At 64.8% G+C, this 21,517-nt stretch overlaps 1 protein-coding gene across 1 annotated transcript in view; it reads right to left on the bottom strand.

Moving 5' to 3' along the window:
* Window positions 1-4,046: 4,046 nt before the first annotated feature.
* Window positions 4,047-21,517, bottom strand: part of lamtor5 (late endosomal/lysosomal adaptor, MAPK and MTOR activator 5) — a 33,581-nt gene continuing 16,110 nt past the window's right edge. The window contains exons 2-4 of the mRNA XM_048553446.2: window positions 6,566-6,627; window positions 6,044-6,161; window positions 4,047-4,308 (exon numbers count right to left, since the gene is read on the bottom strand). Of these exons, the coding sequence (XP_048409403.1) occupies window positions 4,248-4,308; window positions 6,044-6,161; window positions 6,566-6,627 (241 nt within the window). The 3' untranslated portion in view covers window positions 4,047-4,247. The remainder of the gene's footprint in view (window positions 4,309-6,043; window positions 6,162-6,565; window positions 6,628-21,517) is intronic.

Genomic DNA, 21,517 nt, shown 5'->3' on the forward strand with positions numbered 1-21,517 from the left:
TCTAGTCACATCCTCAAAGAACTCGATAAGGTTTGTGAGGCATGACCTACCCCTCACAAAGCCGTGTTGGCTGTTTACCTTTACCCTTTCCGTCAGAGGCAGTCATAGTGCCACTAACCTAGCTACTGGTGTATTCCCCTGAACGGTCCCACCCAACAGTATCCAAAAGGTATACTTGTTTTCAAAGGGAATAGCCCCAGGAGATTCCTGCACTCTCTGCCTACTCTCCTGTGCCTTTCCCAGTGGTCACCAAGCAACACTCTGCCTATACCTTAGGAGTGATCAGCTCACTAAAGCTCTTATCTATACTGTGCTCAGCATCACCGATGATACCAGGCCCATGATGATGTACTCTTCAGCGCAGGTGACTGCTTCCAGGCTCTAACGTATGTGCCAAAGTGATGCGTCTCTCCATCTCTCCCCCTCTGCTGGTGTGAGGGGGAGGAACGTAGAAAACAGTGGAAGCAGAGGAATAAACATGCCTCCTCAATCTGGAACCAGTTATGGGGGTTGCAAAGTCAGGTCACACAGAGCGAAACAGGTGGGCTTTAAATTCTGAAGCATTGCTGCCCCAGGAGCAAATGTAGGTCTCCAAGCAGAGGGATGATAGGTGAACCCCATTTAGAAAAGGGTTGCAGAGTGTTGGGCATAGAGACATCACTTGCAACCAGTACTGTCAAGGCCACAAGTGTGAGAATTTCACATTGTTTGCACTCGGGTTGACAGCAGAAACATTGAAATGTCATTTCCATACGGGCCAGCAAATTTGTAAAGTAGTTAAATGATTAGGAGCTTATGTAGCTGGTCAAGTTTCAATTTTCATTCTCTCCATTCTAATTCTGAAGGCCAAAGATGGAAATATTGCACAAAGCTTGAATGACTGGTTAAGTAATGATGAGTTAGTCAGAAGGAGGAATGTTGGCCAGGAGACTAAAATTCCCTTGGAATAACAATGGGAAACAAAATCTCCCGCAGAACCACTTGTGATGGTCTACACTGCAATTTTCCAGTCAGTTCCAGAGACTGTCCAGAGGTGTGAATCATAGAATCATACAATACAGAGGAGGCCCTTAATCCCATCAAGTCTGTATCACCAAAACTACACTAGATCTACACCAGTCCAACTTTCCAGCACTTGACCCACAGCGTTGAATGTTATGACATTACAAGTGCTCATGTAAGCACTTTTTAATGGCTGTGAGCTTTCCTGTCTCACCTATCCTCTAAGGCAGTGCATTCCAGATCCCCAGATTTCCTCAGCTCCTGTCTAAACCTCCTGCCTTTCCTTTTAAAAGTATAACCCCATGTTATTCCTCCTTTGACTGAAAACAGAGAGGCTAGTTTTTTTTTAATTTGCTTGCACTCATCTTGTTGATCCAGGTTTCAGGGACGTTACAAAAAGGAAACAATTTGTACTGCATGAGGCTAGGATGCGGTTTAGTTGACGTGTTGTCATGGGGAATGTACCAGGGAACGACTGTCTCCAATGCTCAAGCTTAATTCAGTAATGGTGAAAAAGCATTTCATAGACTTATATAGTTTCTGTAGTATAGAAACTGGCCTTATAACCCATTATCAACATCTGCAATACCTTGACACGTAAACAGTTGGATATCTTCTTTCAGTTTGCAGAAGTCAGAGCCCAGTGAATGGACTGACAGAGCTTCTACCAAGAGAGTGAAACACATTGCAATCCTGATTGATAATCTTAAATTGTTAGTGAAATCTTAACTTGGATGTTGGTGCAATTACGGGCACACTTGGGAATATTTTGCAAGTGTTGCCACATTTTAGAGTCAATATGATACTAGAGATTATGTTCTGAGCATTGGAAGGATGAGTTGGTTGAGTATGGTGAGTACACTGCCTACTGCTAGCAGCCAAAGGTTCCATTTCAGCACTCGTCTGGTGTTACAAAGTAACTATTAATAAACAGGGCTCAGATCTGTGCACCAGATAGAGACATATGATTGTATGCAAAGATGAGCATAAGTGGGATTATTTGGGAAAACAAGCAAGCAAAATAATTTTATGAAAATCTGTACCTGATGAGCAATCCTAGATTTCAGACTGAGGGAGCGGTGAAGTTGGAAAAATGGTGTGGTCCTGCTGCTCTCTAGGGCTGGATATTTCAACCCAATTCCTGTTTGAAACAATAACTTTACCACAGCTCCAAAGACTGAATATTTAGAAAAGTGTATTTTTGTAAAAAAAATCTTTATTAACAGATAGATATTAACATTTCTAATCAGTATGTATTTTGGAGTCTATGTCTGAAACGTAATTTTAGTTCTATTCAGAAAGTTCCAAACTTGGAACTTTTTTTTGTTGTAGTGGGTAAGAGCCAACAGAGGCTGCATTCATTCTGTGGGTGAGGTGGGGGTGAGGAACGAACCGGCCACTAATTCCCAGTGCCAGGGGGATTGGGAAGGGTGAGATGGAGTGGGAATGGGGGGCTGTATGCGTGTATGGGGGAAAGGGGGGGTTGGGATGCTGTGTTGCCATCACTTCTCTAACAGACAGTACGATAGGTAGCTACTGTATTATCAGATCACTATGCGAACAGCAAGAGCAAACAATCTCCAATCATTCCGATAACAATGTGAGAGATGCTGGGGAGAGGAAGCACGTCAAGGAGCAGTCGATTCAGTGCGACAAAGTCAGAGAAAATGACATCATGGGTATGACCATGATTTGAAGCAAAAGCCATATTTTCCCCACACTCAAATGTCAGCAATTTATTTCGTTCTGTTGAAATGTGAAATAATCACAATGCAATAATTTCTCATTCCAAATAAATGGCAACATTCTGGAGTACAAAACCAGAGAAATTCCTCAATATTTTGATGAAATTGACGACAAGCAAGCAACCACTTTATCCCTCATTTATTACAGGGGTGTGAAGAGCTTTTATAGATCGGCCAATCAGAAAATTATCAACCCCTCTTGAAACTAAAGAGAACCATATCTCAGCACAACATACTGGAGCAAACAAAGAAAAATTTAAGGAGTACAGCTGGAAGGGAATCTTCAACTGCAGCTTGAGATTGGAATAGACAAATTGAGCAACAGCCCAGATCTTCTATTCTGTGGATCAAAGACCACGGGTCTGATTCAAGGTGCGCTGTCTAGGTCTCTCAGAAGTCCTGACTCCATGGAATTGCCAGAGAAAGTGTGAACTTCTAAAGAGTAATTCCTCTGCTCCCTAGGACCCATGAAGCAAGTTTCAGATTCTGAGGTAGAGCCAGATAACTTGGACAATTCAGAATACTGACTTATATTGTTCCCCAGAAAAATATTAGGCAGAAACGTTTGAGCCTGTCTCTGGCCTGAATGAACCCCTTAAACCCCACCAGTCTCAAATATACGTCTGTGTAAGACCCAACCACTTCATCCCAGCTGCCGTTCCACCACTCATCAGCCAGCTACCCATTCACCAACATTCACAATGGGCATTTAAACCGCTCTTACAGCCCAATAACCGGGGGAATGCAGGAGATTGGCATGGAGTGAAACGCTCATTTGGAAAGTCTGAGCAAACACGATAGGCTGAATGGTCTGTTTCTGGCCTGTCAGAATTCTGGAAAGTGGGCAACAGCAAAAGGTGGCAAACAGGTTCCCCGGCAGTACAAGACAGGCCTACGGCCTTTTCAAACTTATCCAGGGTAAGTATACAACTCTCTGTCTAACCAGCCACAGAGGCAGCAGCAGCTCTGTTGCAGACTCGACATTGTGCAGCTATAACCCTCACAGAAAAGATCATAAACATGAGGAGCCAAGTAACTCAAAAAGCACATTTCACTCTGACCCTACTGCTCAGATAAGCTCTGGGATTTTCCTGTTCTCGTCTCCCTGTACCCACTGTTCTCCCCCCACTACCACCCATGTCACTCCCCAGTTCATCCAGTAATCCTTTGGTAGTCTCCCACTTTTGGTGGAATCTAAATACACAATCTAATTACTGCTATTTTTGATCAGGCAGGGACATTGGGAATATCACCAATTCCAAATCCAAGGAGACGGGGAGAGACTGAAAAGTCCACACGTTTTGCTACATTAGTTTGTGTTTAATTTCAAATCAATTCCCCATGAGGACAAGTAAAATATTTTTACTTTCTCACCAGCCCAAGTTGTCACTAACCCAAAAACTCATCATAGTCAGAAAGCTCAGAAGGTCTTGCACACAGCCTCTGATGTTGATAACTTGATATGTCTTGTATAGTCACATTCCAACTCCCAAATGTCTGTTAGACTGTCATCTTATGTACAGCAATGGTAATGCATCCATGCTTCTGAATCATGATATTCCTAGAGAGAAAATTACGCTTGGTGAGTAAAGAACTACAATTGCTTTTAAGTCATTTTAGAATTAGCAATTATAAAAACCTTTACCCTCAGAACCTGCCTCAAATCCCCTGTCATACGCCTCACCATTTGCCCAGATACTCCGTCACCAATCACCAGCCATGGTTCACCAGGTACCACTCTCACCACTGAGTTAGAGGTTTAAGGTTCAAATCCCACCATAGGGATCTGACCCCGTTCTCCAGGCTGACACTCCTAGTTTGGTATCGATAGGCACTAGCAGACATGTCTGCCTTCATAAATGGTTATAAAGTGTGAGGTGCAGGCTCACTGCCCCTGGGGCCGGGCCAATATTTATACTTCGATCAACATTAGAAAGAGGTGATTAGTTCATTCTCACAGATCTGTTTGTTGGGATCCTGTGGTGCACAAGTTGGTTCTGGTGCTTTTGATGACTGTAACTACATTTTGTAAGTGCTTCATTAGGGCATCCATTGCATCTTCTAGCCAAAGTTATAAAAGGTACTGGCAGAAACATGTGGTCTTGCTTACTGAATAACAGAATCAACAATCAAGCTTCTAACTTCACTCAACAGTGAAGCCTCCACAGTCCTGCTGGAACCTCACTGCATCCCTATCAAAGGTGTGACCAGTGTTTATTTGTCTTCTCCTCTACTCTTCACAGCTCATTCGAAAGCTTTCTAACCCACCCTGGGGCATCACTACAGAAAAAACATCTTAATTTTTTTTGTCCTATGAGCAAAGAAGAAGAGTAGACCACTCAGCCCTTTGAGCCTGCTCTCCCATTCAATAAGATCGTGGCTGTTCTGATTTTAACATCACTGTGGAGGGGAAGTTGCTGTTCTTGAAAAAAAAGACATCTGGGATGTTCAGGAGTGGAATGCGTCATTTCGGGAGCAGATGCGGTGGAGGTTAAGGAATTGGGAATAGGGGATGGCATTTTTACAGGAAAGTGGGTGAAAGGAGGAATATTCTAGGTAGCTGTGGGAGTCGGTAGGCTTAAAATGGATATCGGTTTCCAGGTGGATGCCAGAGATGGAGACAGAGGTGTCCAGGAAGGAGAGAGAGGTGTCAGAGATTGTCCAGGTAAACTAAGGTTGGGGTGGAAGGTATTAGTGAAGTGGATGAACTGTTTGAGCTCCTCGTGGGAACACGAGCCGGCGCCAAAACATTCATCAATGTAAGGGAGGAAGAGGTGGGGGATAGGGCTAGTGTAGCTTTGGAAGAGGGACGGTCCCACAAAGAGGCAGTCATAACTTGGGCCCATGCGGGTACCCATGGCCACCTGCCTTAGTCTGTAGGAAGTGGGAGGAATTAAAGGAGAGATTGTTGAGGGTGAGGACGAGTTCAGATAAGCGGATGAGGATGCCAGTGGAGGGGGACTGGTCAGATTTGCAGGACAGGAAGAATCAGAGGGCTTTTAGGCCATCTGCATGGGGAATGCAGGTATATAGGGAGTGGACGTCCATGATAAAAATGAGGGAACCGGGGAATTGGAAGTTCTGGAGGAGGTGGAGGGCGTGGGTAGTGTCACAGACGTAGGTAGGGAGTTCTTGGACCAAGGGAGAGAAAATGGAACCCAGATATGTGGAGATGAGTTCGGTGGGGCAGGAGCAGGCGGAGACAATGGGTCAACCAGGGCAGTCAGGTTTATGGATTTTGGGAAGGAGATAGAAGCAGCTGGTGCAGTGTTACAGCAAACAATTCAAATGCTTACCCACTGTCTGACTCCAGGCAAATCACTGGAACATCTGTTGGATCAGTCGTCAATTTTGCTGCTTGCTGTGCAAGGACCGACACCACTCCAGCATGTTCATCAACCAGAGACCCACGACCTGGAGAACAGAACATCCTCTATAAAACTGACCAACGCTGTAACTAAGCCACATCATGACCCATGACAATGCTTGCTGGAATGTCAGTACATGACTAAGAAGGGGCTGCTATATCTAGGGGAGGATGCATCAGCAAAGGCAGGGCAGGGGTATTAACAGCTTGATTCAGTCTCAGCATCTGGTTATCGCTGACCCCAAGTTGCCTTTAACTGAGTGATTTCTCTTAGCCAATTCTGACAGCATAGAACATAGAACAATACAGCGCAGAACAGGCCCTTCAGCCCTCGATGTTGCGCCAAGCAGCTAGGAATTATCAGAGTTCCTGCAGGGTTGGGGTGAAGGTGGGGGGGGAGGGGGGTTCGCTGCAATCTCAGCATTGGGGATGGATCCAAACCAATACTCACAACCAAGGTTCAGGCCTTGCTCATCAGCACAGAGCACCCCAATAATAGCAGGGTTCTTCATCCTGTGGGAGGGAAAGAGAAAAATCTCATCATTAACAGAAAGAGGCTGGTGAGGGAGAGTGCTTTTACACAGTGAAAGGCACTCGCCCCCGCTGCCCCCTTGCCCCCGCTCCACTCCCCTTCCTCCCGCTCTCGCCCCGGCTGCCCCCTCACACCCGCCCCCACGCACACCCCCTCAACCACATCATTGCTGCCGCCCTCGCCCCCACTCCACTCCCCCTTGCACCCGCCCTCGCCCCTGCTGCCCTCTCGCCCCCGCTCCACTCCGACTTGCTCCCGGCCTCGCCCCCTGATCCCGCCCTCGCCCCCTGCTCCCGCCCCCGCCCCCTGATCCCTCGCCCGCCCTCGTACCCTGAACCCGCCCCCGCCCTCGCCCCCTGCTCTCGCCCCCTGAACCCGCCCCCCGCCCTCGCCCCCTGCTCCTGCTCCCGCCCCCGCCCTCCGCTCTCGCCCCCTGCTCCCGCCCCCACCCTCGCCCCCTGCTCCTGCCCTCGCTCACGCCTACGCCCCATGCTCCCGCCCCCTGATCCCGCTCCTGCTCTCGCCCCCTGCTCCCGGCCTCGCGCCTGCTCCCGCCCTGGCCCTCGCCCGCGCCGCAGCTCCCACCCTCGTCCCTGCTCCCGCTCCAGCCCCCTGCTCCCGCTCCCGCCCCCACCCTCGTCCCTGCTCCCGCTCCCGCCCCATGCACCCGCACTCGGCCCCTGCTCCCGCTCTCGGCCCCCCGGCTCCCGCCCCCGCCCCCCCCCGCTCCCGCCCTCGCACACCCCGGCTCCAGCTCCCCCGCTGCTCCCGCCCGCCCCGCACCCCACCGCTCCCGCGCCCCCCTCTCCCGCCCCCGCCCCCGCCCCCGCCCCCCCGCTCCCGCTCCGGCCCTCGCTCCCGCCCCCCCCCAGCTCCCGCCCCCGCCCTCGCCCTCACCGCTCCCGCCCCCGCCCTCGGCCCCCCAGCTCCCGCCCCCGCCCCCCCCCCGATCCCGCCCTCTCCCTCTCGCTCCCGCTCTCATCCCCCCTGCCCCCTCCTCTCCCGCTCTCATCCCCCCTGCCCCCTCCTCTCCAGCTCTCATCCCCCCTGCCCCCTCCTCTCCCGCTCTCATCCCCCCTGCCCCCTCCTCTCCACGCTCTCATCCCCCCTGCCCCCTCCTGTCCCCCTCGCTCCCGCTCTCATCCCCCCTGCCCCCTCCTCCCCCGCTCTCATCCCCCCTGCCCCCTCCTCTCTGTCTCCTCTACTGCTCTCATGCCCCCTGCCCCCTCCTCTCCCCGGCTCTCATCCCCTCTGCCCCCTCCTCTCCCGCTCTCATCCCCTGCCCCCTCCTCTCCCCCTCGCTCCCGCTCTCATCCCCCCTGCCCCCTCCTCTCTCCCTCGCTCCCGCTCTCATCCCCCCTGCCCCCTCCTCCCCCGCTCCCGCTCTCATCCCCCCTGCCCCCTCCTCCCCCGCACTCATTCCCCCTGCCCCCTACTCTCCCCATCCTCTCCCGCTCTCATACCCCCTGCCCCCTCCTCTCCCCCTCCTCTCCCGCTCTCATCCCCACTGCCACCTCCTCTCCCGCTCTCATCACCCCTGCCCCCTTCTCTCCCCCTCCGCTCCCGCTCTCATCCCCCCTGCTCCCTCCTCTCCTGCTCTCATCCCCCCTGCCCCCTCCTCTCCCCCTCCTCTGCCGCTCATATCCCCCCTGCCCCCTCCTCTCCCCCTCCTCTCCCGCTCTCATCCCCCCTGCCCCCTCCTCCCCAGCTCTCATCCCCCCTGCCCCCTCCTCCCCCGCTCTCATCCCCACCTGTCCCCTCCTTTCCCGCTCTCATCCCCACCTGTCCCCTCCTCCCCCGCTCTCATCCCCACCTGTCCCCTCCTTTCCCGCTCTCATCCCCCCTGCCCCCTCCTAACCCGCTCTCATCCCCCCTGCCCCCTCCTCTCCCCCTCGCCCCCGCTCTCATTCCCCCTGCCCCCTCCTCTCGCCCTCGCCCCCGCTCTCATCCCCCCTGCCCCCTCCTCTCACCCTCGCTCCCGCTCACATCCCCCCGGCCCCTGCTCTCCCCCTCGCTCCCGCTCTCATCCTCCCTGCCCCCTCCTCTCACCCTCGCTCCCGCTCTCATCCCCCCTGCCCCCTCCACTCCGTCTCGCTCCCGCTCTCATCCCCCCTGCCCCCTCCTCTCCCCATCCTCTCCCGCTCTCATCCCCCCTGCCCCCTCCTCTCCCGCTCTCATCCCCCCTGCCCCCTCCTCTCCCGCTCTAATGCCCCCTGCCCCCTCCTCCCCAGCTCTCATCCTCCCTGCCCCCTCCTCTCCCCCTCGCATCCCCCCTGCCCCGTCCTCTCCCCCTCCTCTCCCGCTCTCATCCCCCCTGCCTCCTCCTCTCCCCCTCGCATCCCACCTGCCGCCTCCTCTCCCCCTCCTCTCCCGCTCTCATCCCCCCTGCCCCCTCCTCTCCCCCTCGCTCCCGCTCTCATCCCCCCTGCCCCCTCCAATCCCCCTCGCTCCCGCTCTCATCACCCCTGCCCCCTCCTCTCCTGCTCTCATCCACACCTGCCCCCTCCTCTCCCGCTCTCATCCCCCCTGCCCCCTCCTCTCCCGCTCTCATCCCCCCTGCCCCCTCCTCCCTCTATCTCATCCCCCCTGCCCCCTCCTCCCCCGCTCTCATCCCCACCTGTCCCCTCCTTTCCCGCTCTCATCCCCCCTGCCCCCTCCTCTCCCGCTCTCATTCCCCCTGACCCCTCCTCTCCCGCTGTCATCCCCCCTGCCCCCTCCTCCCCAGCTCTCATCCCCCCTGCCCCCTCCTAACCCGCTCTCATCCCCCCTGCCCCCTCCTCTCCCCCTCGCCCCCGCTCTCATTCCCCCTGCCCCCTCCTCTCGCCCTCTCCCCCGCTCTCATCCCCCCTGCCCCCTCCTCTCACCCTCGCTCCCGCTCACATCCCCCCGGCCCCTCCTCTCCCCCTCGCTCCCGCTCTCATCCCCCCTGCCCCCTCCTCTCCCCCTCGCTCCCGCTCTCATCCCCCCTGCCCCCTCCTCTCCGTCTCGCTCCCGCTCTCATCCCCCCTGCCCCCTCCTCTCCCCATCCTCTCCCGCTCTCATCCCCCCTGCCCCCTCCTCTCCCGCTCTCATCTCCCCTGCCCCCTCCCCTCCCGCTCTCATCCCCCCTGCCCCCTCCTCTCCCGCTCTCATCCCCCCTGCCCCCTCCTCTCCCGCTCTCATCCCACCTGCCCCCTCCTCTCCCGCTCTCATCCCACCTGCCCCCTCCTCTCCCGCTCTCATCCCACCTGCCCCCTCCTCTCCCGCTCTCATCGCCCCCTGCCCCCTCCTCTCCCGCTCTCATCCCCCCTGCCCCCTCCTCTCCCGCTCTAATCCCCCCTGCCCCCTCCTCCCCAGCTCTCATCCCCCCTGCCCCCTCCTAACCCGCTCTCATCCCCCCTGCCCCCTCCTCTCCCCCTCGCCCCCGCTCTCATCCCCCCTGCCCCCTCCTCTCCCGCTCTCATCGCCCCCTGCCCCCTCCTCTCCCGCTCTCATCCCCCCTGCCCCCTCCTCTCCCGCTCTCATCCCCCCTGCCCCCTCCTCCCCAGCTCTCATCCCCCCTGCCCCCTCCTAACCCGCTCTCATCCCCCCTGCCCCCTCCTCTCCCCCTCGCCCCCGCTCTCATCCCCCCTGCCCCCTCCTCTCCACCTCTCATCCCTCCTGCCCCCTCCTCTCCCCCTCTCATCCCCCCTGCCCCCTCCTCTCCCTATCTCATCCCCCCTGCCTCCTCCTCCCCCGCTCTCATCCCCACCTGTCCCCTCCTTTCCCGCTCTCATCCCCCCTGCCCCCTCCTCTCCCGCTCTCATTCCCCCTGACCCCTCCTCTCCCGCTGTCATCCCCCCTGCCCCCTCCTCCCCAGCTCTCATCCCCCCTGCCCCCTCCTAACCCGCTCTCATCCCCCCTGCCCCCTCCTCTCCCCCTCGCCCCCGCTCTCATTCCCCCTGCCCCCTCCTCTCGCCCTCGCCCCCGCTCTCATCCCCCCTGCCCCCTCCTCTCACCCTCGCTCCCGCTCACATCCCCCCGGCCCCTCCTCTCCCCCTCGCTCCCGCTCTCATCCCCCCTGCCCCCTCCTCTCCCCCTCGCTCCCGCTCTCATCCCCCCTGCCCCCTCCTCTCCGTCTCGCTCCCGCTCTCATCCCCCCTGCCCCCTCCTCTCCCCATCCTCTCCCGCTCTCATCCCCCCTGCCCCCTCCTCTCCCGGTCTCATCTCCCCTGCCCCCTCCCCTCCCGCTCTCATCCCCCCTGCCCCCTCCTCTCCCGCTCTCATCCCCCCTGCCCCCTCCTCTCCCGCTCTCATCCCACCTGCCCCCTCCTCTCCCGCTCTCATCCCACCTGCCCCCTCCTCTCCCGCTCTCATCCCACCTGCCCCCTCCTCTCCCGCTCTCATCGCCCCCTGCCCCCTCCTCTCCCGCTCTCATCCCCCCTGCCCCCTCCTCTCCCGCTCTAATCCCCCCTGCCCCCTCCTCCCCAGCTCTCATCCCCCCTGCCCCCTCCTAACCCGCTCTCATCCCCCCTGCCCCCTCCTCTCCCCCTCGCCCCCGCTCTCATCCCCCCTGCCGCCTCCTCTCCCGCTCTCATCGCCCCCTGCCCCCTCCTCTCCCGCTCTCATCCCCCCTGCCCCCTCCTCTCCCGCTCTCATCCCCCCTGCCCCCTCCTCCCCAGCTCTCATCCCCCCTGCCCCCTCCTAACCCGCTCTCATCCCCCCTGCCCCCTCCTCTCCCCCTCGCCCCCGCTCTCATCCCCCCTGCCCCCTCCTCTCCACCTCTCATCCCTCCTGCCCCCTCCTCTCCCCCTCTCATCCCCCCTGCCCCCTCCTCTCCGTCTCGCTCCCGCTCTCATCCCCCCTGCCCCCTACTCTCCCCCTCGCTCCCGCTCTCATCCCCCCTGCCCCCTCCTCTCCCCATCCTCTCCCGCTCTCATCCCCCCTGCCCCCTCCTCTCCCGCTCTCATCTCCCCTGCCCCCTCCCCTCACGCTCTCATCCCCCCTGCCCCCTCCTCTCCCGCTCTCATCCCCCCTGCCCCCTCCTCTCCCGCTCTCATCCCACCTGCCCCCTCCTCTCCCGCTCTCATCCCACCTGCCCCCTCCTCTCCCGCTCTCATCGCCCCCTGCCCCCTCCTCTCCCGCTCGCATCCCCCCTGCCCCCTCCTCTCCCGCTCTAATCCCCCCTGCCCCCTCCTCCCCAGCTCTCATCCCCCCTGCCCCCTCCTAACCCGCTCTCATCCCCCCTGCCCCCTCCTCTCCCCCTCGCCCCCGCTCTCATCCCCCCTGCCCCCTCCTCTCCCGCTCTCATCCCCCCTGCCCCCTCCTAACCCGCTCTCATCCCCCCTGCCCCCTCCTCTCCCCCTCGCCCCCGCTCTCATCCCTCCTGCCCCCTCCTCTCCCCCTCTCATCCCTCCTGCCCCCTCCTCTCCCCCTCGCATCCCCCCTGCCCCCTCCTCTCGCCCTCGCATCCCCCCTGCCCCCTCCTCTCCCCCTCGCATCCCCCCTGCCCCCTCCTCTCCCCCTCGCATCCCCCGTGCCCCCTCCTCTCCCCCTCGCATCCCCCCTGCCCCCTCCTCAACCCCTCCTCTCCCGCTCTCATCCCCCCTGCCCCCTCCTCTCGCCCTCGCATCCCCCCGCCCCCTCCTCACCCCCTCCTCTCCCGCTCTCATCCCCCCTGCCCCCTCCTCTCCCCCTCCTCTCCCGCTCTCATCCACCCTGCCACCTCCTCTCCCCCTCCTCTCCCGCTCTCATCCCTCCTGACCCCTCCTCTCCCCCTCGCATGCCCCCTGCCCCCTCCACTCCCCCTCGCATCCCCCCTGCCCCCTCCTCTCCCCCTCCTCTCCCGCTCTCATCCCCGCTGCCCCCTCCTCTCCCCCTCGCATCCCCCCTGCCCCCTCCTCTCCACCTCGCGCCCGCTCTCATCCCCCCTGCCCCCTCCTCTCCCCCTCGCTCCCGCTCTAATCCCCATTACCCCCTCCTCTCCCCCTCGCTCCCGCTCTCATTCCCCCTGCCCCCTCCTCTCCCCCTCGCTCCCGCTCTCATCGCCCCTGCCCCCTCCTCTCCCGCTCTCATCCACCCTGCCCCCTCCTCTCCCCCTCCTCTCCTGCTCTCATCCCCCCTGCCCCCTCCTCTTCCCCCTCCTCTCCCGCTCTCATCCCCCCTGCCCCCTCCTCACCCCCTCTCATCCCCCCTGCCCCCTCCTCTCCCCCTCCTCTCCCGCTCTCATCCCCCCTGCCTCCTCCTCGCCCCCTCTCATCCCCCCTGCCCCCTCCTCTCCCCCTCTCATCCCCCCTGCCCCCTCCTCTCCCCCTCTCTTCCCTCCTGCCCCCTCCTCTCCACCTCGCATCCCCCCTGCCCCCTCCACTCCCCCTCTCATCCCTCCTGCCCCCTCCTCTCCCCCTCGCATCCCCCCTGCCCCCTCCTCTCCCCCTCGCATCCACCCTGCCCCCTCCTCTCCCCCTCGCATCCCCCCTGCCCCCTCCTCTCCCCCTCCTCTCCCGCTCTCATCCCCCCTGCCCCCTCCTCTCCCCCTCGCATCCCCCCTGCCCCCTCCTCTCCCCCTCCTCTCCCGCTCTCATCCACCCTGCCCCCTCCTCTCCCCCTCGCATCCCCCCTGCCCCCTCCTCTCCCCCTCCTCTCCCGCTCTCATCCACCCTGCCCCCTCCTCTCCCCCTCCTCTCCCGCTCTCATCCACCCTGCCCCCTCCTCTCCCGCTCTCACCCCCCCGCCCCCTCCTCTCCCCCTCTCACCCCCCCGCCCCCTCCTCTCCCCCTCTCACCCCCCCTGCCCCCTCCTCTCCCCCTCTCACCGCCACTGCCCCCTCCTCTCCCCCTCTCACCCCCCCTGCCCCCTCCTCTCCCCCTCTCACCCCCCCTGCCCCCTCCTCTCCCCCTCGCATCCCCCCTGCCCCCTCCTCTCTCCCTCGCATCCCCCCTGCCCCCTCCTCTCCCCCTCGCATCCCCCCTGCCCCCTCCTCTCCCCCTCGCATCCCCCCTGCCCCCTCCTCTCCCCCTCGCATCCCCCCTGCCCCCTCCTCTCCCACTCGCATCCCCCCTGCCCCCTCCTCTCCCCCTCCTCTCCCGCTCTAATCCCCCCTGACCCTCCTCTCCCCTTCGCATCCCCCCTGCCCCCTCCTCTCCGCCACCTCTCCCGCTCTCATCCCCCCTGCCCCCTCCTCTCCCCCTCGCATCCGCCCTGCCCCCTCCTCTCCACCTCGCTCCCGCTCTCATCACCCCGCCCCCTCCTCTCCCCCTCGCTCCCGCTCTCATCCCCCCTGCCCCCTCCTCTCCCCCTCGCTCCCGCTCTCATCCCCCCTGCCCCCTCCTCTCCCCCTCGCTCCCGCCCTCATCCCCCCTGCCCCCTCCTCTCCCCCTCGCTCCCGCCCTCATCCCCCCTGCCCCCTCCTCTCCCCCTCGCTCCCGCTCTCATCCCCCCTGCCCCCTCCTCTCCCCCTCGCTCCCGCTCTCATCCCCCCTGCCCCCTCCTCTCCCCCTCGCTCCCGCTCTCATCCCCCCTGCCCCCTCCTCTCCCCCTCGCTCCCGCTCTCATCCCCCCTGCCCCCTCCTCTCCCCCTCGCTCCCGCTCTCATCCCCCCTGCCCCCTCCTCTCCCCCTCGCTCCCGCTCTCATCCTCCCTGCCCCCTCCTCTCCCCATCGCTCCCGCTCTCATCCCCCCTGCCCCCTCCTCTCCCCCTCGCTCCCGCTCTCATCCCCCCTGCCCCATCCTCTCCCCCTCGCTCCCGCTCTCAAACCCCCTGCCCCCTCCTCTCCCCCTCGCTCCCGCTCTCATCCCCCCTGCCCCCTCCTCTCCCCCTCGCTCCCGCCCTCATCCCCCCTGCCCCCTACTCTCCCCCTCGCTCCCGCCCTCATCCCCCCTGCCCCCTCCTCTCCCCCTGGCTCCCGCCCTCATCCCCCCTGCCCCCTCGCTCCCGCCCTCATCCCCCCTGCCCCCTACTCTCCCCCTCGCTCCCGCCCTCATCCCCCCTGCCCCCTCCTCTCCCCCTGGCTCCCGCCCTCATCCCCCCTGCCCCCTCGCTCCCGCCCTCATCCCCCCTGCCCCCTCCTCTCCCCCTCGCTCCCGCCCTCACCCCCCCTGCCCCCTCCTCTCCCCCTCGCTCCCGCCCAAACCCCCCCTGCCCCCTCCTCTCCCCCTCGCTCCCGCCCTCATCCCCCCTGCCCCCTCCTCTCCCCCTCGCTCCCGCCCTCACCCCCCCTGGCCCCTCCTCTCCCCCTCGCTCCCGCCCTCACCCCCCCTGCCCCCTCCTCTCCCCCTCGCTCCCGCCCTCACCCCCCCTGCCCCCTCGCTCCCGCCCTCACCCCCGTTGCCCCCTCCTCTCCCCCTCGCTCCCGCTCTCATCCCCCCTGCCCCCTCCTCTCCCCCTCGCTCCCGCTCTCATCCCCCCTGCCCCCTCCTCTCCCCCTCGCTCCCGCTCTCATCCCCCCTGCCCCCTCCTCTCCCGCTCTCATCTCCCCTGCCCCCTCCCCTCCCGCTCTCATCCCCCCTGCCCCCTCCTCTCCCGCTCTCATCCCCCCGCCCCCTCCTCTCCCGCTCTCATCCCCCCTGCCCCCTCCTCTCCCGCTCTCATCCCCCCTGCCCCCTCCTCTCCCGCTCTCATCCCCCCTGCCCCCTCCTCTCCCGCTCTCATCCCCCCTGCCCCCTCCTCCCCAGCTCTCATCCCCCCTGCCCCCTCCTAAACCGCTCTCATCCCCCCTGCCCCCTCCTCTCCCCCTCGCCCCCGCTCTCATCCCCCCTGCCCCCTCCTCTCCCGCTCTCATCGCCCCCTGCCCCCTCCTCTCCCACTCTCATCCCCCCTGCCCCCTCCTCTCCCGCTCTCATCCCCCCTGCCCCCTCCTCCCCAGCACTCATCCCCCCTGCCCCCTCCTAACCCGCTCTCATCCCCCCTGCCCCCTCCTCTCCCCCTCGCCCCCGCTCTCATCCCCCCTGCCCCCTCCTCTCCACCTCTCATCCCTCCTGCCCCCTCCTCTCCCCCTCTCATCCCTCCTGCCCCCTCCTCTCCCCCTCGCATCCCCCCTGCCCCCTCCTCTCCCCCTCGCATCCCCCCAGCCCCCTCCTCTCCCCCTCTCATCCCTCCAGCCCCCTCCTCTCCCCCTCTCATCCCTCCTGCCCCCTCCTCTCCCGCTCTCATCCCCCCTGCCCCCTCCTCTCCCCCTCGCATCCCCCCTGCCCCCTCCTCTCCACCTCGCTCCCGCTCTCATCCCCCCTGCCCCCTCCTCTCCCCCTCGCTCCCGCTCTAATCCCCACTACCCCCTCCTCTCCCCCTCGCTCCCGCTCTCATCCCCCCTGCCCCCTCCTCTCCCCCTCGCTCCCGCTCTCATCGCCCCTGCCCCCTCCTCTCCCGCTCTCATCCACCCTGCCCCCTCCTCTCCATCTCCTCTCCTGCTCTCATCCCCCCTGCCCCCTCCTCTTCCCCCTCCTCTCCCGCTCTCATCCCCCCTGCCCCCTCCTCACTCCCTCTCATCCCCCCTGCCCCCTCCTCTCCCCCTCCTCTCCCGCTCTCATCCCCCCTGCCTCCTCCTCGCCCCCTCTCATCCCCCCTGCCCCCTCCTCTCCCCCTCTCATCCCCCATGCCCCCTCCTCTCAACCCTCTCACCCCCCAGCCCCCTCCTCTCCCCCTCTCATCCCCCCTGCCCCCTCCTCTCCCCCTCTCATCCCCCCAGCCCCCTCCTCTCCCCCTCTCATCCCCCCTGCCCCCTCCTCTCCCCCTCTCATCCCCCCAGCCCCCTCCTCTCCCCCTCTCATCCCCCCTGCCCCCTCCTCTCCGCCTCTCATCCCCCCTGCCCCCTCCTCTCCCCCTCTCATACCCCCTGCCCCCTCCTCTCCCCCTCTCTTCCCTCCTGCCCCCTCCTCTCCACCTCGCATCCCCCCTGACCCTCCACTCCCCCTCTCATCCCTCCTGCCCCCTCCTCTCCCCCTCGCATCCCCCCTGCCCCCTCCTCTCCCCCTCGCATCCACCCTGCCCCCTCCTCTCCCCCTCGCATCCCCCCTGCCCCCTCCTCTCCCCCTCCTCTCCCGCTCTCATCCCCCCTGCCCCCTCCTCTCCCCCTCGCATCCCCCCTGCCCCCTCCTCTCCCCCTCCTCTCCCGCTCTCATCCCCCCTGCCCCCTCCTCTCCCCCTCGCATCCCCCCTGCCCCCTCCTCTCCCCCTCCTCTCCCGCTCTCATCCCCCCTGCCCCCTCCTCTCCCCCTCCTCTCCCGCTCTCATCCCCCCTGCCCCCTCCTCTCCCCCTCCTCTCCCCCTCGCATCCCCCCTGCCCCCTCCTCTCCCCCTCCTCTCCCGCTCTCATCCCCCCTGCCCCCTCCTCTCCCCCTCCTCTCCCGCTCTCATCCCCCCTGCCCCCTCCTCTCCCCCTCCTCTCCCGCTCTCATCCACCCTGCCCCCTCCTCTCCCCCTCCTCTCCCGCTCTCATCCACCCTGCCCCCTCCTCTCCCGCTCTCACCCCCCTGCCCCCTCCTCTCCCCCTCTCACCCCCCCTGCCCCCTCCTCTCCCCCTCTCACACCCCCTGCCCCCTCCTCTCCCCCTCGCATCCCCCCTGCCCCCTCCTCTCCCACTCGCATCCCCCCTGCCCCCTCCTCTCCCGCTCTCATCCCCCCTGCCCCCTCCTCTCCCCCTCGCATCCCCCCTGCCCCCTCCTCTCCCCCTCCTCTCCCGCTCTCATCCCCCCTGCCCCCTCCTCTCCCCCTCCTCTCCCGCTCTCATCCACCCTGCCCCCTCCTCTCCCCCTCCTCTCCCGCTCTCATCCACCCTGCCCCCTCCTCTCCCGCTCTCACCCCCCCTGCCACCTCCTCTCCCCCTCTCACCCCCCCTGCCCCCTCCTCTCCCCCTCTCACCCCCCCTGCCCCCTCCTCTCCCCCTCGCATCCCCCCTGCCCCCTCCTCTCCCCCTCGCATCCCCCCTGCCCCCTCCTCTCCCCCTCGCATCCCCCCTGCCCCCTCCTCTCCCCCTCGCATCACCCCTGCCCCCTCCTCTCCCACTCGCATCCCCCCTGCCCCCTCCTCTCCCCCTCCTCTCCCGCTCTAATCCCCCCTGACCCTCCTCTCCCCTTCGCATCCCCCCTGCCCCCTCCTCTCCGCCACCTCTCCCGCTCTCATACCCCCTGCCCCCTCCTCTCGCCCTCGCATCCGCCCTGCCCCCTCCTCTCCACCTCGCTCCCGCTCTCATCACCCCGCCCCCTCCTCTCCACCTCGCTCCGGCTCTCATCCCCCCTGCCCCCTCCTCTCCCCCTCGCTCCCGCCCTCATCCCCCCTGCCCCCTCCTCTCCCCCTCGCTCCCGCCCTCATCCCCCCTGCCCCCTCCTCTCCCCCTCGCTCCCGCCCTCATCCCCCCTGCCCCCTCCTCTCCCCCTCGCTCCCGCTCTCATCCCCCCTGCCCCCTCCTCTCCCCCTCGCTCCCGCTCTCATCCTCCCTGCCCCCTCCTCTCCCCCTCGCTCCCGCCCTCATCCCCCCTGCCCCCTCCTCTCCCCCTCGCTCCCGCTCTCATCCCCCCTGCCCCCTCCTATCCCCCTCGCTCCCGCTCTCATCCCCCCTGCCCCCTCCTCTCCCCCTCGCTCCCGCTCTCATCCTCCCTGCCCCCTCCTCTCCCCATCGCTCCCGCTCTCATCCCCCCTGCCCCCTCCTCTCCCCCTCGCTCCCGCTCTCATCCCCCCTGCCCCATCCTCTCCCCCTCGCTCCCGCTCTCATCTCCGCTGCCCCCTCCTCTCCCCCTCGCTCCCGCACTCAAACCCCCTGCCCCCTCCTCTCCCCCTCGCTGCCGCTCTCATCCCCCCTGCCCCCTCCTCTCCCCCTCGCTCCCGCCCTCATCCCCCCTGCCCCCTACTCTCCCCCTCGCTCCCGCCCTCATCCCCCCTGCCCCCTCCTCTCCCCCTGGCTCCCGCCCTCATCCCCCCTGCCCCCTCCTCTCCCCCTGGCTCCCGCCCTCATCCCCCCTGCCCCCTCGCTCCCGCCCTCATCCCCCCTGCCCCCTCCTCTCCCCCTCGCTCCCGCCCTCACCCCCCCTGCCCCCTCCTCTCCCCCTCGCTCCCGCCCTAACCCCCCCTGCCCCCTCCTCTACCCCTCGCTCCCGCCCTCATTCCCCCTGCCCCCTCCTCTCCCCCTCGCTCCCGCCCTCACCCCCCCTGGCCCCTCCTCTCCCCCTCGCTCCCGCCCTCACCCCCCCTGCCCCCTCCTCTCCCCCTCGCTCCCGCCCTCACCCCCGTTGCCCCCTCCTCTCCTCCTCGCTCCCGCTCTCATCCCCCCTGCCCCCTCCTCTCCCCCTCGCTCCCGCTCTCATCCCCCCTGCCCCCTCCTCTCCCCCTCGCTCCCGCTCTCATCCCCCCTGCCCCCTCCTCTCCGTCTCGCTCCCGCTCTCATCCCCCCTGCCCCCTCCTCTCCCCCTCGCTCCCGCTCTCATCCCCCCTGCCCCCTCCTCTCCCCCTCGCTCCCGCTCTCATCCCCCCTGCCCCCTCCTCTCCCCCTCGCTCCCGCTCTCATCCCCCCTGCCCCCTCCTCTCCCCCTCGCTCCCGCTCTCATCCCCCCTGCCCCCTCCTCTCCCCCTCGCTCCCGCTCTCATCCCCCCTGCCCCCTCCAATCCCCCTCGCTCCCGCTCTCATCCCCCCTGCCCCCTCCTCTCCCCCTCGCTCCCGCTCTCATCCCCCCTGCCCCCTCCTCTCCGTCTCGCTCCCGCTCTCATCCCCCCTGCCCCCTCCTCTCCCCCTCGCTCCCGCTCTCATCCCCCCTGCCCCCTCCTCTCGCCATCCTCTCCCGCTCTCATCCCCCCTGCCCCCTCCTCTCCCGCTCTCATCTCCCCTGCCCCCTCCCCTCCCGCTCTCATCCCCCCTGCCCCCTCCTCTCCAGCTCTCATCCCCCCTGCCCCCTCCTCTCCCGCTCTCATCCCCCCTGCCCCCTCCTCTCCCGCTCTCATCCCCCCTGCCCCCTCCTCTCCCGCTCTAATCCCCCCTGCCCCCTCCTCCCCAGCTCTCATCCCCCCTGCCCCCTCCTAAACCGCTCTCATCCCCCCTGCCCCCTCCTCTCCCCCTCGCCCCCGCTCTCATCCCCCCTGCCCCCTCCTCTCCCGCTCTCATCCCCCCTGCCCCCTCCTCTCCCGCTCTCATCCCCCCTGCCCCCTCCTCCCCAGCACTCATCCCCCCTGCCCCCTCCTAACCCGCTCTCATCCCCCCTGCCCCCTCCTCTCCCCCTCGCCCCCGCTCTCATCCCCCCTGCCCCCTCCTCTCCACCTCTCATCCCTCCTGCCCCCTCCTCTCCCCCTCTCATCCCACCTGCCCCCTCCTCTCCCCCTCGCATCCCCCCTGCCCCCTCCTCTCCCCCTCGCATCCCCCCTGCCCCCTCCTCTACCCCTGACATCCCTCCTGCCCCCTCCTCTCCCCCTCTCATCCCACCTGCCCCCTCCTCTCCCGCTCTCATCCCCCCTGCCCCCTCCTCTCGCCCTCGCCTCCCCCCTGCCCCCTCCTCACCCCCTCCTCGCCCGCTCTCATCCCCCCTGCCCCCTCCTCTCCCCCTCCTCTCCCGCTCTCATCCCCCCTGCCCCCTCCTATCCCCCTCTCATCCCTCCAGCCCCCTCCTCTCCCCCTCTCATCCCTCCTGCCCCCTCCTCTCCCCGTCTCATCCCTCCTGCCCCCTCCTCTCCCGCTCTAATCCCCCCTGCCCCCTCCTCTCCCCCTCGCATCCCCCCTGCCCCCTCCTCTCCCCCTCCTCTCCCGCTCTCATCCCCCCTGCCCCCTCCTCTCCCCCTCGCATCCCCCCTGCCCCCTCCTCTCCACCTCGCTCCCGCTCTCATCACCCCGCCCCCTCCTCTCCCCCTCGCTCCCGCTCTCATCCCCCCTGCCCCCTCCTCTCCCCCTCGCTCCCGCTCTCATCCCCCCTGCCCCCTCCTCTCCCCCTCGCTCCCGCTCTCATCCCCCCTGCCCCCTCCTCTCCCCCTCCTCTCCCGCTCTCATCCACCCTGCCCCCTCCTCTCCCCCTCCTCTCCCGCTCTCATCCCCCCTGCCCCCTCCTCTTCCCCCTCCTCTCCCGCTCTCATCCCCCCTGCCCCCTCCTCACCCCCTCTCTTCCCCCCTGCCCTCCCCCTCCTCTCCCGCTCTCATCCCCCCTGCCCCCTCCTCTCCCCCTCTCATCCCCCCTGCCCCCTCCTCTCCCCCTCTCATCCCCCCTGCCCCCTCCTCTCAACCCTCTCATCCCCCCAGCCCCCTCCTCTCCCCCTCTCATCCCCCCAGCCCCCTCCTCTCCCCCTCTCATCCCCCCTGCCCCCTCCTCTCCCCCTCTCATCCCCCCAGCCCCCTCCTCTCCCCCTCTCATCCCCCCTGCCCCCTCCTCTCCCCCTCTCAACCCCCCAGCCCCCTCCTCTCCCCCTCTCATCCCCCCAGCCCCCTCCTCTCCCCCTCTCATCCCCCCTGCCCCCTCCACTCCCCCTCTCATCCCCCCTGCCCCCTCCACTCCCCCTCTCATCCCCCCTGCCCCCTCCTCTCCCCCTCTCATCCCCCCTGCCCCCTCCTCTCCCCCTCTCTTCCCTCCTGCCCCCTCCTCTCCCCCTCTCATCCCCCCAGCCCCCTCCTCTCCCCCTCTCATCCCCCCTGCCCCCTCCACTCCCCCTCTCATCCCCCCTGCCCCCTCCACTCCCCCTCTCATCCCCCCTGCCCCCTCCTCTCCCCCTCTCATCCCCCCTGCCCCCTCCTCTCCCCCTCTCTTCCCTCCTGCCCCCTCCTCTCCGCCTCGCATCCCCCCTGCCCCCTCCTCTCCCCCTCTCATCCCTCCTGCCCCCTCCTCTCCCCCTCGCATCCCCCCTGTCCCCTCCTCTCCCCCTCGCATCCACCCTGCCCCCTCCTCCCCCACTCGCATCCCCCCTGCCCCCTCCTCTCCCCCTCCTCTCCCGCTCTCATCCCCCCTGCCCCCTCCTCT

The sequence above is a fragment of the Stegostoma tigrinum genome, chromosome 21 (genome assembly GCF_030684315.1).
Source record: "Stegostoma tigrinum isolate sSteTig4 chromosome 21, sSteTig4.hap1, whole genome shotgun sequence".
Taxonomy (NCBI): Eukaryota; Metazoa; Chordata; class Chondrichthyes; order Orectolobiformes; family Stegostomatidae; genus Stegostoma; species Stegostoma tigrinum.